General features: G+C 36.8%; 2 protein-coding genes across 2 annotated transcripts; both read right to left on the reverse strand.

Moving 5' to 3' along the window:
- Window positions 1-8119: 8119 nt before the first annotated feature.
- Window positions 8120-8590, reverse strand: LOC138894173 (uncharacterized). The gene has a single exon (XM_070178855.1). The coding sequence runs from the start codon at window positions 8588-8590 to the stop codon at window positions 8120-8122; it is 471 nt and encodes a 156-aa protein (XP_070034956.1).
- Window positions 8591-8848: 258 nt separating this feature from the next.
- On the reverse strand, window positions 8849-9241 carry LOC138894174 (uncharacterized mitochondrial protein AtMg00860-like). Its single transcript, XM_070178856.1, has one exon. It carries the CDS (start codon window positions 9239-9241, stop codon window positions 8849-8851), a length of 393 nt encoding a protein of 130 aa, XP_070034957.1.
- Between the last annotated feature and the right edge of the window lie 5820 nt (window positions 9242-15061).

Consider the following 15061-nt stretch of genomic DNA (forward strand, 5'->3'; position numbering starts at 1 on the left):
AATCGCGTGGCATTGTTTGTGATCGCATAAGGGAAACTTGAGAGGAAGCTGGGCCACGCATTTGCTCTATGTGATCGCGTGAAGAGGGATGCGATCACGTAGAGTTGGAATCTTGTGCATCGCGATCACGTGGCATTGTTTGCGATCACGTAGGGTCAAACCGGGCAGTGGAAAACTGTGCTTCACGATCGCGTGTGATTGTTCGCGATCGCGTAGAGTAAATGTCTGGGTAGAAAGTTTAAGTTTTGAAAATGGGACTTCGTCCCATTTTCCATTTTTGACGGATTGGAGCTCGGGAAGAGGCGATTTTTGGAAGATTTTCAGAGAAAACATCGAGGTAAGTGTTCTTAACTCAATTTTGGTTAGATTACCCGAATCCATCACTGTTTTTAACATTTAATTGGTGGTTTAAGTTGGAAAAATTTTAAAACCCTCTTGGATAGATTTGAGGATTTGAGGGTCGAATTGTTATCGGAATTTAATCATTTTGGTATCGTTAGACTCGTAGTTGAATGGGCGTTCATATTTTATAACTTTCGCCGGATTCCGAGACGTGGGCCCCACGGACAACTTTTGAGTTAATTTTGGATTTTTATTGAAAAATATAGTATTTTCTTATGGAATTGATTCTATTATGTTTGTTGATTGTATCAAATTAATTATGACTAGATTCGAGTCCATCGGAGTCGGAAAATCGAGGAAAAGGCATACTACTTGATTAAATTGGAGCAAGTCGAGGTAAGTGACTTGTCTAACCTTGTGTGGGGGAAATTCTCCTAGGATTGGTATTGATGTAATAATTGCAATGTGTTAAAAGTCGTATACACGAGGTGGCGAGTGTGTACACGGATTAAATGTGGAAGGTTATATTTTTTTTTATTTGTTTAGATCACTGCTGCATATTAATTAAATTATTTTATCATGTTATATTCTTCATCATTGATCTGATTTTTATACTTTAAATTTGCTTGACCTTTTCTTGCTAATTGTTTTACTTGTTTAGTTGAAATTTGGTTTTTTTCATTCTGTATATTAATTGGAGGTTGATTTTTTTTAAATTAAATATTATTAAAAATGAAGTATTTTACATTTAAAAATTTGATATTTAGACAAGGTGTTAAATTTGTAAAATATTATTTTTGCTGAATATTTTGGGAGATTTTTGTACTCATTGAGATGGAGCTGTGAGTTCTTTATTGTGGAGAAATATTATTGTTGATTTATTTTGACATGAGCCGTGAGCTCTTTATTGTGAAAAAATATTGTTGTTAATTTATTTTGGCAAATTGAATTATTTGGGCATTTGAGGTGCAAATTGTGATATATTGTGATATTAATACGCATGCGGTGGTATAAGGTTTGGGTGTTGAAACACATGCGGTGGGATAAGGGTGGATTGATACGCGTGGCTAGTAGGGGAACTACCAGAAGTCATTCGGTATGATAAGGGTGGCTAAAATGCGGGATGTTATTTCAGAAAAAAATATTTTCTTTAAAATTAAATGTGAAGGCTCCCGCGGTGATATAAGAAAATGAGATATTATGAATTTATTTATGACTTGGGACTACGAGGCGGTACCTCGGGAGTGCGCTTGTTGATATTGATTTATGGCCGTAGTTGTCTTTGATTATTGTTGTGATTTTTCTTAAAGTTGAAAAGAATTCTGTTTTGTTTCCACGAGGTATTATTTGCCATTATTTTGTGTAGTAAATTGGTGACATACTACTTACTTGATTCATTTTCATTGTCATTTTATTTTTATTATATTGTTAAATATTTCACCTTGTCTTTTATTATTCCAGTAGGGCCTGACCTGACCTCGTCACTACTCTACTGAGGTTAGGCGTGGCACTTACTGGGTACCGCTGTGGTGTACTCATACTACGCTTCTGCACATCTTTTTGTGTAGATCCAAGTACATCCTACCAGTCTAGACATCAGTGAGCTACCTGTGTACGGAGACTTCGAGGTATATCTCAGGGGCGGACCCACCTTGTAGGAAGGGGGTTCAGTTGAACCCGCTTCGTTGGAAAAATTAATTATTTTTACCTAGGAATTTTATCAAAAAATTATAAAACTGATAAATATTAGAATACATGAACCCACTTGACACTAACAGAAGCTCTAGAGCAGTGGCAAAGTGGGTTCAAAGTAAGGCTAATGTCCCGAAGTTCGAACCACTGCTACTGCAACGAACTATCTATGACCTTTTAACTAAATGTATATATTATTTTGCTTATTATTTCCTATTTTGTCTTTGTTTTCTTACATCGCTTTATGATTTTTTTTAAAATTTAAATCCAATAAAAGCTATTTTTATTAAACTCCTCCATTTTACTTCAGAAAAATTTAATCCTTTCTACAAAATGAATTTTTGTTCTAGTACGTTATCGAAATTACTTGTAATCTTTTAATTTAGTTTAGTTTAGTTTGTATTGAAATTGTTAATATGTGTTATATTCAAAGCTTTAGTTTGGTATAAAATATCTTTTTCTTTAATAATTTGTATAAATTAGTTTAGTTTATCACTCTCTTTTTTCATGTCTTCTGTTTGTAACAATTTTCTATGTTAAATTTCTTAAATTTATAGTACAATTTTAAATAGGTTAAATACTTTTTGGTTAAAATTGCTAAATTTTCTGAAATAAAATTTGTTAATTTATATAGATAAATTTTTAAAAAAATTAATGGACGAAATTTTCTTTGTTATTTTTTTTTAATTCCCCCTACCTTAAGGAAAATGACTTCATTTTGAAGTGATTTGATGAACAAAAAAGAGTAGTGCACAAATTTCGTTTACCGCTGCACTTATACAATCGATTACCGTAATTTTTGATTGAACCCGCTTGTACAAAATTCTGAGTCCGCCACTAGTATATCTGCCAGCGTCCGCAGACTCCGGAGTCCCCTTCTATCATTATTACGTTGCTTCCTTATTTTTCCTAGACCCTAATATATAGATACATTGAGGATAAATTCTTAGAAGCTTGTGACTTATTTCTACCGGATTTTGGGAGTTATAATTATGTGAGTTTGCAAATTTATTTATTTCATATTTTTATTGTTATTCCGCATTGATAGGCTTACCTAGTCTTAGAGACTAGGTGCCATCACGATATCCTACGGAGGAAAATTTGGGATCGTGACACATACACACAAAATGTATATGAATCATTAATAGACTTTTATATTTTTTGCAAATAATATTACATTATGATAAGCGTCATGTTGAATAACACAATAATAATAATAATAATAATAATAATAATAATAATAATAATAATAATAATAATAATAATAATAATAATAATAATAATAATAATAAATATTAATATTCTACCTGCATTTTTATGACAATCATTTTAGATTTTTTTAAAAAGTAAATTAATTAATTCGGTTAAATACTACCCTTAAATTCGTAATACGATAACTAAACCTAACAATATGGAGTCTCATTTTATTTTTCGTATTTTTCAATTTGAGTTCCAATAGGAATAAGATGAAATTTATATTACTATATTAGGTACTTGAGCAAATAGAATTTATTTTTTAAGGTCAAGATGAACATATTGTTGTATGATATTTGAGTATAAATCAACATATTATTTTACTCTATCTGAATTACTAAAGCAAATATACAAATATATCAAATTTATGATATGGCATTAGAATACTTTTGTGTGACATACTTTTTGCCTTTATTATATTGTCTAAATAAGATTAATATCCATCATTTTTAAGAGCTTGTGCCTTTTGTAAAATTTTATTTTATAACTCAAACACATAGTTTAATAATATTTATGTGATTTTAAACATTTTATATTCATTGATATAGAATTCACGCGTATCGCGCGTATCCTAAAACTAATTTTACTAAAATATGAGAAAAGAGCACAACAAAGACTGTTAGTGCTTATGAGAAACTTGGTCAAGCAAAATGTAGTCGAGTTATACGCCTTAATACGCTTTATAGCTATGATTTGTTTTTTTGGTATACTATGCAAACTGTGCAGTTGTAAACTTTTGACACGGTTAACCTAACCTGATTAATGCACCTCAATTACTATATATCTAATACAAACAATTCTACTTTTTAAAGTAGTGGACTATTCCCCTACAGATATCTAAGCAAATAATCACCAAGTGTGCCTAACCAAATTAACCTATTTTGATTAGAAATTCCAAATATTATAGAACATCAAATAAAATAGCACCTTCGTTGGTTTGGTCAATCTTATCAACATTCTCTTTAGAATGTTTTCCTTTTGCAAATTGCTCAAATCCTTTTAATAAATCTGATTTGACATCATGACTGGCACTGGAATCTACTTCTGGTTCGTACCCTTCAGGCAAGTCAAGGTCCTGAACTGCAACCGTTGTCTCGACCTCCAAGATTGCACCACCAGAATACTGAAGATCAATTTCGAAGGACCAAAACTCATTCATATGGGGGAAGAACCCTCATTGCACGTATGTAGGGAGGAAGGTTGCCAATATTAACGGCAGTACAGGTCACTTCATCTATGTAACAGGGAATTCGTACGTATCGTATAAACATGTACAGTTAGTAAGCAACATAAATAGCAATAGAGATAAAAGCAATAATAACGGTGTTTTTGCATCTATACCTGGTTTTGGGGTCACAATTGAAGCTATACCCACTTTATAAAAATATTTGCAAGTCTACCCACTTTACGATCAACTTCAGACTTATCGGGTCTGAAGTTAAAAAAATTTAGTCTGAAGTGCAATGCACTTAAGGGCAATTAAGTCTAAAGTGCAAAAATGTACTTAAGATGCACTTACGGCCAAATAGGTCTGAAATGCAATAAATATTTTCATGCAAGGTCAGAGAGGTCTGAAGTGAAAAAATTGCACTTCAGATGCACTTAAGGCCAAATAGGTCTGTAGTGCAGCCTGTGGTTTCATGCACTTAAGGCCAAAAAGTCATGAAACAATTACACTTCAGATGCACTTAAGGTCAAATAGGTCTGAAGTGAAACCAACGTTTGCATGCACTTAAGGCCAAATAGGCCTGAAGTGCAAATTGCCCAGAAACATAAATTTGTTCTTCGAATTTTAATAATTCAATATCCGATTTAATACCTAAATCTACTCCAAATGAGCTCAAATTTGAAATATAACCTCCAAATATCATAAAGAACAAATCTCAATCATCAATTTGTCAAAATAACAGTAAATCTAACGAACACATTTTACAATTAAGAAAAAGAAGAAGAAGAAACCCTAAGCAATAATAAAAAATAAAGCGTCACAGCAGCTCACCACTGTAAAATATCATAAACTGACTTAAAATATGTTCACAAATACCATATAAAATCATTGTCACCCAAAGAAGAAGAAGAAGAAGAAGAAAGAGGAGAAAAAGGCAAAAATTTAAAAAGTTGGTACAGGTTAAATGGGGGAGACCAAATAGGGCGCCCCATGTAATTTTTACAATAATAGCAGGAACAAAGGCATAAAATAATAAAAGGAACCAACATTAGAAGTAATAACCATGTTTCTCGAGTAACACATCCATACCCTTTTTAGTAGCTCAAATAACGGGGAAGAAACAATATATGTAAACAACATAGCTACAACCCACAAAGAGGACTATATCACAAATATCACCAAAATCCATATCACGTACGTTGCGGCTTACAACCTGGTCCACACACGGAAACAACAATATTGCGATGACAACCCAATCCCATGATCATATTATTGTTGCGGAGAGTAACCCGATCCTTATCATAATGTTGTTGCGGCGGCAACCCGATCCAACATATCAATTCACATAGAATCATCCAACAACACATCCAAGCATGGCGAGGTTCAAAATAAAATATTGAGGAGAATAGATAAACCTAATTCATTAAGGAAAAATAGGCAATCCAATATCTAAAAGCTAGTCTCAAACATATATTTCAATGAGGACTCAAACAAGGTCAATAACACGCGAACGTGCAAAACCCCAAAATTTCTACACTTTAAAACACTAGATTTAGGAATGAAAAAATCTATGGGAATTCATGAAAATAAATCAAAACTAAGTACAAATTACAAATCTTAGAAGTTGATATGAAAATCCTCTCAAAAATCTCCTTAATCCGTGATCTAGGTCTCAAAAATGGTAAAAGTGGCTAAAACTCAATTTTCAGCCCTTTATATAACTGGGCGTCAACCATCAGGTGTTCTTCGCATTTGCGAAGCACCTGTCGCATTCGCGAAGATCAAAGATCAACTAACCATCATGTTCGCGAAGACCTTTCCATGTTCGCGAAGGCTATTGCCCCCCAGGCCTTCGCATTCGCGGCCCTGTTGTCGCATTCGCGATGAAGAAATTTCCACCAGCCCCCCAAACGCCCAAAGCCTATACGTTCACGTATGGGCTGGGCATCTGCGTTCGCGAAGGCCAGACCCCCCAGGCCATCGCATAGAGTAAGACCGCCCCAGTCCAAATAAGCTTTCACAAACGCGAGACAAGCTCCGCGTTAACGATGCACGCCACACCAGCAGCAGATCAGCTGCTGCAACTTGAGCACATACAAACTCTCTTGCAAGCTCAAAACACCAAAATAACTTTTACAATCAAGAATCAAGTATCAAAACTTAATGATTTCAATTTTCATAAACTCATATTTCTAACTTTCCACAATAAGTGCTGAAACAACCTCAGGTCACGAGGGACCCCAACTAAATATATGTACAAGTCTAAAATTATCATACAAACCTAATGGAATCGTTAAAATACCGATCTGTGATCATTTACCAACAATGTTGACCGTGGTCAACTCTAACAACTTTAAAGTTCAAAAATCAAGTCTTTTTTGTAAAAACATATTTAGACGTTTCGGAAATCAAACCGGACCATAACACAAGTCATAAATCATCAAACTAAGCTATTCAAGGTCTCAAACTATGGAAAGGAAGGCTAGAACTTAAAACAACCCATTGGGTCGTCACATTCCCTGCCTCTAAATAAATGTTCGTCCTCAAATAGACATAGAAATGTACTTGAACTGGTAAGAAGATGTGGATATATACTCCTCATATAGGACTAGGATTCCTAAGTAGCCTCCTCAGTCGGCTGACCTCTTCGAAGCACTTTCACAGAAGAAATATCCTTAGATCTCAACTTTCGAACCTGCCGATCTATAATAACTACCAGCTCTTCCTCATAAGTCTAGTTCTCATCAAGTTGTCCCTTGCTGAAGTCCGGAACATGAGCCTTGTCTTTCTGATACTTTCGAAGCATAAAAACATGAAATATATTATGAACCCCCACAAGGCTGGGAGGCAATGCAAGCCTATAAGCAACCTCCCTAGCTCTCTAACAACTCAAACGGACCAATAAACCTCGGGCTCAACTTGGCCTTCTTTCCAAATCTCATTATACCCATCATAGGCAAAACTTTCAAAAGTACCTTTTTGCCCTCCATATAAGCCATATCACGAACCTTTTTGTTCGTATAATTCTTCTGCCTACTCTGCGCTGTCTAAAGGCAGTCCTGAACCAACTTCACCTTCTCCAAAGCATCACGAACTAAATCCTTACCCAACATCCTAGCCTCACCAGGCTTAAACCAACCAATAGGAGAATGACACCGCCTATCGTATAAAGCCTCATACTGCGCCATCTGAATGCTGGATTAGTAGCTGTTGTTGTAGGAAAACTCCTCTAATGGTAGAAACTGGTCCCAATGGCCTCCAAAATCAATACAAGGCCCTCAATATATCCTCAACAATCCGGATAGTCCGCTTGGAATGACCATTCGTCTGCGGGTGAAATGTAGTGCTCAACTCCACATGCATGCCCAAATCTCGATGAATAGCTCTCCAAAAGTGCAAAGTGAACTGCATGCCGTGGTCTGAAATGATATAAATGGACACACCGTGCAAGCAAACAATCTCTCTGATATAGATCTGAGCCAATCTCTGAAGTGTAAATAGTTACCACCAGAATGAAATGCGCATATTTGGTCACCTATCCACAATGACCCAAATAGCATCTACCTTCCTTAAAATACGTGGTAAGCCTAAGACAAAGTCCATAGTAATATGCTCCCACTTCCACTCCGGTATCACCAACCTCTGAGTTAAACCACCTGATTTCTAATGCTCATACTTGATCTGCTGACAATTCAAGCACTGAGAAACATGCCCAACAATGTCCTTCCTCATTTTCCGCCACCAGTAATGTTGCTTCAAGTCACAATACATATTCGTGACACCTAGATGAATAGAATACCGTGAGCTATGAGCCTTATCAAGAATTAACTCTCTCAAACCATCAACATTCGGAATACAAATATGACCCTGAAACCGCATAATACCATAACCTCCAATCATAACCTTCTTTGCACCACCTCTCTGCATCGTGTCCTTTAATACCAACAAGTGTGGATTGTTATACTGGCGAGCCTTGATGCGCTCCAACAAAGACGATTGTACCACTAAATAAGCAAGGACTCTACTAGGCTTGGAAATATCCAATCTCTGCATAGCCAATGACATCTCCTCAGCTGGAATAAATGCCAAACGACACATGCTCTCCGCCTTTCTACTCAAGGCATCAGATACCATATTATCCTTACACAGATGATATAAGATAGTGATATCATAGTGTTTTAACCACCCCAACCACCTTAGCTGCCTTATATTGAAATCCTTTTGCTTGAACAAATGTTGGAGACTCCGATGATCAGTGTAGACCTTACATGACACGCCGTACAAGTAATGCCTCAAATCTTGAGTGCTTGCACAATAGCTTTCAACTCCAAATCATGAACATAATAATTATTCTCATAGGTCTTCAACTGAAAAGACGCGTAAGCAATCACTCTACCATCCTACATCAAAATTGCTCCAAGCCCAATCTGAAGCATCATAATACACCGTATAAGGCCCTGAACCTGTGACCAACACCAACACTGGAGCTGTAGTCAAAGCAACCTTGAGCTTCTGAAATCTCTCCTCACACTCATCGGACCATCTGAAAGGAGCACCCTTCTGAGTCAACTTAGTCAATGGGGCTGTAATAGATGAAAATTCCTCAACAAAGCGATGATAGTAGCCCGCCAAACCCAAGAAGCTCCGAATATATGTAGCTGAAGTAGGTCTAGGACAATTTTGAACTTTTTCAATCTTCTTAGGGCCAATCTTGATACTATCACTAGATACAACATGACCCAAGAAGGAAAATGAGTCCACCCAGAACTCACACTTCAAAAACATGGCATAAAGCTAATGATCCCTCAAAGTCTGGAGTAAAACCCACTAGTGCTGCTCATGCTCCTCCCTAGTATGAGAGTAAACCAAAATATCATCAATGAACACAATCACGAAAGAATCTAAATATGGCTTGAACTCGGTTCATCAAATCCATAAAAGCTGCTAGTGCATTAGTCAAGCCAAATGACATCACCAAGAACTCGTAATGACAATAGCGAGTCCTAAAAGTTATCTTAGGGACATCCAGTGTTCTAATCATCACCTGATGATAGTCATATCTCAATTCAATCTTGGAGAACACCTTGGTACCCTGAAGCTGGTCAAACAAATAATCAATTCAAGGCAATGGATACATGTTCTTTATAGTAACCTTATCCAGCTACCGATAATTGATGCACATCCTCATAAAACTATCCTTCTTCAACATCAGCACACCCAAAGGAAAAAAACTCGATCTAATGAACTCCTTATCAAGCAAATCCTGTAACTGCTCCTTCAATTCCTTTAACCTAGCTGGAAACATACGGTATGATGGGATAGAAATGGGCTGAGCCCGGAACCAAGTTAATGCAAAATTCAATATCTTTATCAGGCGGCATGCCAGGTAAACCACTGGAATCATATTCGAAAACTCTCTTACTATCGGTACTGAATCCATAGAAGGGATCTCCGCACTAGAATCTCGAATGTAGGCCAAATATACTAAAAAACCCTTCTCAGCCATATGTTGAACCTTTAAAGAATGAAACCACCCTACTAGTAGAATGACCAAGGGTACCTCTCCACTCTAATCTAGACAACCACGGCATAGCTAAAGTCACAGTCTTAGTATAACAATCCAAGATAACATGATATAGGGGCAACCAATCCATACAGAGAATAAGCTCAAAATCCACCATATCCAACAACAAGAGATCAACTATAGTATCAAAGCCATTAATAATAACAACACAAGACCAATACACTCGATCTACTACTATAGAAACCTCAACCGGTGTAGACACAGAAAGAGGAATATCAAGAGAATCACAAGGCATACTCAAGTGCATTGAAAAATATGAAGACACATATGAATAAGTAAAATACGGATCAAATAACACCGAAGCATCTCTATGACAGACTGATATTATACATATAATAACTATATTAGACGACTCCCCCTCAGGCCTACTCGAAAATGCATAACAACGGGGCTGAACCCCTCCAACCTATCCTCCACCTCTAGGATGACCTCTCACTGACTGGCATCCATCACTAGCTTGCTGGCCTCCACTTCTGGCTGGATGACCCCTACCTTTAGATGGCTAGGTGGATGGTGTAGTAACTGGTACTAGAGCAATGGCCTGGCTACCCTGCTGTGCTCTACCCTAAAATCTCGAGAAATGCCTTATGTAATGCCCCATATCCCCGAAATCGAAGCAACCCTTCATATGACGTAGCTAATGGGTCTGAGGCTGTCCCTGATGACCTGAATCACCACTATAGAAAATCTGTATCGGAGGTGCACTGATTGGAGCTGGAGATGTACTGAATGATGGCTATCCTCAGCGGGAGCCATAAGTACCCTAACTGTTTGAAGTACATGAGAAACCTATATTGGTGACTATGATAGCTAACATCATTTATAATTTGTGTTTTTTTACCTCGTTGAGGTTAGCTATGATACTTATTGAGTACATTGGGTCAGTTGTACTCATAGTACACTATGCACTTTGTGTGCATATCTAGGTACATCCGGACGCGGTGACTGCTAGATTGGTGCTAGTACCTTCTCGGAGACTTGAGGTATCTGCTATGATACCCGTAGACCTTGGTTCTCCTTCCTTTTTATTTTCTTCAATACTGTTCTACTATTCAGATAATTGTATTAGAGTTTGTTTTATGTTGAGATATTGTAGTGCTCATGTACTCGTTGACACCAGGTGCTGGGATGGTTGTAGTAGAGTTTTAATTACTTTTATAAGATATTTATGAGATTTTCCATTGTTGAGTTTATTAAAGCCTGTTTTATTCAAATGATTAGCTGTTATGTGATTGTCGGCTTGCCTAACAAGTGTGTTAGGTGCCATCACGATGGGTTGGGATTTTGGGTCGTGACATAATGTCCCAATGTGCCATGAGCATACCAATATGTATCAAGATCTCCATTTCCAAGTATGTATATGATCAATAGATAAAAAATAAGATGCACAAAGATATAATAAATAGAGGAGTATATGTGTGTTCAAGATGTAAAGTATGACTACGACTAAATCAAGTATATCAACATCTCAAGAATAGGCCATCACGACAAATGAAGATATAATAAGCCTGAACAAGGTCTCTAGGAATGAATAGATCTAGGTAGTCATACAATCAAATAAAGCATAAGTCAAGATGAACACACAACCAACAAAGAATAACAAAGTCTATAGGCTACCTCAAACATGAATAAATTATGGCACTCACATATATGCTTGTCACCACGCTTATATGTTTCTCCCAACATATTGCAATTAGCAAACACGACTATTTTCAATGGTATTTTCCCTCAAGCCAAGATTAGACAAGATACTTATCTTTGTGGAATAGCTTTAACCCTCAAATACAACTTCTCCTTTGTTTTCGGCCTCCAATTGCCCAAAACCTAACCAAATATCATTTAAGGAAGTCAAATAATGCTAAAGAAAATATTTCCAATCAATAAAGCTTCGATATTTGAAAAAATTCAAAAAGTAAACAAAAGCCAACCCGAGCCCGCATGCCCGAAATTCAAAATCGATGCCAAATCCTGGTGATCCATTCTTCTTCGAGTCCAAATATATGATTTGTATTAAAATTCGACCTCAAATCAAGGTCCAAATTCCTAAAATTTACTCTCTTAAGTTTCAAACCAAAACCCAGTTTATTGTAACGACCCGACCGGTCATTTTGTGTATTTGAGCTCTGTTTTTCTTTTTAACGCTTCATGTATGTGTGTTTGTGGTTATGTGACTTGCGGAGATGGCTGGTTTGGTTCCGGGGAGGTTTTGGATTGGTTTGGAAGCTTAAGTTGGAATAATTAATCAAGATTTGACTTTTGTGAAAATGACCTTGGAATGGTGTTTTAATAGTTTCAATAGATTCGTATGGTAATTTTTGACTTAGATGTATGTTTGAAATTGTATTCAGAGGTCCTAGGTTGATTTAGCTATTTTTGCCGAATGCTGGCAATTTGAAGGCTTTGACTTTGTGGCTATCAGGTTCGAATTTTTATTTTGGGACTTGGAATAGGTCTGTTTTTCCATTTGGAATTTATTTGCAAAGTTTGGTGTCATTCCAAGTTGGTTTGAACGGAATCAGACGGTCGGTTGTGTTTTTAGAAGTTCTTGAGTTTTATCGCAATTTTTATGCTCTTTGGTGTTCGATTCGTGGTTATTTATTTTATTTTGATGATCTGAGTGCGCGATCGAGTTCGTATGATGTTTATGTACTTGTGTGGATATTTGGTGTAGAGTCCGGGGGCCTCAGGTGAGTTTCAGACTCGTTTTGGACTGTTTAGTGATTGCTGGTTTTTGGACTGGTGTGGCAGTTCTCGCAAACGCGAGCACCAATTTGCATTTGCAAGATACATATCGCAAATGAGTATGAGGTGTAAGGGTGGCAGGCTTTGCACATGCGAATCCAACCTCATATTTGCGAAAGGGTATCTTGGCAAGGGGGTTCGAATTTGCGGTCAATTTATTGCATTTGCGGTTAGGGCAGATATCGGCTTTGCGAGATCTTATTTACATTTGAAACGTTATGCTTTACTGGGGAGGTTTGCGTTTACGAATATTTTATCACATTTGCGATGTTTGCAGAGTTATTCAGGCTTCGCATTTGCGGACATGAGGTCTCTTTTGCGGTAGTCGCATTTGCGAACCTCTGGTCGCAAATGCGACATCTGGAGCTTGTTTATAGCTGGGTATTTTGGAACTTAGTCTCATTGTATCATATTTTGAGCCTTAGACTTGGTGGGAGATGATTTTTAGAGGGTATTTTTACATCTAGACATTTTTTTTAAACAAACAGTGTATTTTATTCATCTCCAAAAGAGTACATTGAGCTGAGGGAGTATCAACATCTCCTCCCTAGTTCATCTTGAAAGATAGACGCACCTATCTTTTTACATTTTGAGTTGAGGTAAATACATTTGAGCTAAGAAGGCCGCAACATTGTGAAGTATACATAAATACTCCATCCTATACAAAAGTTGTCTCTACTAGGACTAACTACCTTACTACTATACAAAAACTTAATGACCATGGTGGTTGAAATAAAATGTTGCCTTTCTTCAATCTGGTCCATCGAAAGGAAGGGACCATCTATCCATGTTCATCAGGCATCTAACTTGATGAGGGAGTTCAACAAATTCATGAAAATTTTCATAATAAGTGAGAGTATGGCTATAATTGGAAAGTTTATCAGCAACTTGATTTCTCTCTCTCTGTAACAATGCTTAAGACTATAACTTGACTGAATCTTGAATTCTTTAGCTCCTCAACTTTTTTAGATATCCTCCAGGGAACGGTACACTGTCCATTCACACAATCAACAAGCAATTTGGAATCACTCTCAGCATTGATGTTTTGCACTCCATTTAACCATTTTATGCCATAATGAAGAGCATAATCTTCTGCCCAGTTGCTAGTACATGTGCCTAGAGAAAAGGAGTAGACAAAAATTAGGCATCCTTTTTTATCCCTAATTACACCTCCACCACCATAATTTCCTTCCTTGCAACTACCATTAGAGTTCAATTTGAGAAATGGAATGGTAGGCCTGATCCATTTAACCACCATGGATTTTTCAAAGTAAATTGAGTTCCTCGTTAGCTGGCTAATATCATCCCAATAAGGATAGAACTGGACCTGCTGGAATTAATTGTTCACCAGTTGTGCAATAGATAAAGCAATCAAATAAAGAGACCTTCTCACATTAGCTCTGATATTATCATATTTGGCGTTGCACCTAGCTCTCCAGATTTCCCAAGATGTAATGGCAAGCAAACATTCAATAATGAATGCTTGAACTGGATTATTTATCTTTCTCCTTCACCAATTCACCATGAGTTGTCTGAAAGGTATATCAATGTATGCAATTCTCATAGGACCACATAATAATTTCCATATATTCTTTGCAAATGAGTCAGTGCAGAATAAATGATCAAAATATTTTACTCTCAGGGAACCACAACAACAACATCTAGAGGATATAGAGTAACCCAACCTAGAAACTCTCGCATCAGTTGGTATCTTTTCCCTCAAAGCCCTCCATACAATTAAGTTCATCTTTAAGGGAATACCTTTCTACCAATTCATAGCATTTACCCAAGCCTTTTGTTATTTTTTTCTAAACAATTGCTAGGCTGAGGCCACTAAGAAAGTCCCATTATTATCAATACTCTATATTGCTTTATCAGGAGTAGATGATTTCAGTTGGATCTGGAGACTATTGACATTAAGCACAATATGTTGAGCAGGTAGTTGATCATAACCTTCCCAGTTAATTTGATCGTTCAATAACATATCCAAGAGCCTCACATTATTATGTTTATGACCCAGAGGAAGGTAGTCACAGAGAGGACCAAGCTCATACCAATTGTCAAACCAGAAGGACACATCTCCTCTTCTGACCTTACACAAGATTTGTCCATAAGAAAATTCTTCCATAGGGACTGACCAGTCCTAAAGTTCCACTATTGTTTTGTTGTAAAGGCATTACAAATGTCTTGAAGTTTTTTGAAATTTGTACCCTCCACCCATAGGGGAAGCAAAGTTTATCCCAGAAATACCAATAGTATCTTTTCTCTTCCGTAGACCC

Source organism: Nicotiana tomentosiformis, chromosome 6 (assembly GCF_000390325.3).
Source record: "Nicotiana tomentosiformis chromosome 6, ASM39032v3, whole genome shotgun sequence".
Lineage (NCBI taxonomy): Eukaryota > Viridiplantae > Streptophyta > Magnoliopsida > Solanales > Solanaceae > Nicotiana > Nicotiana tomentosiformis.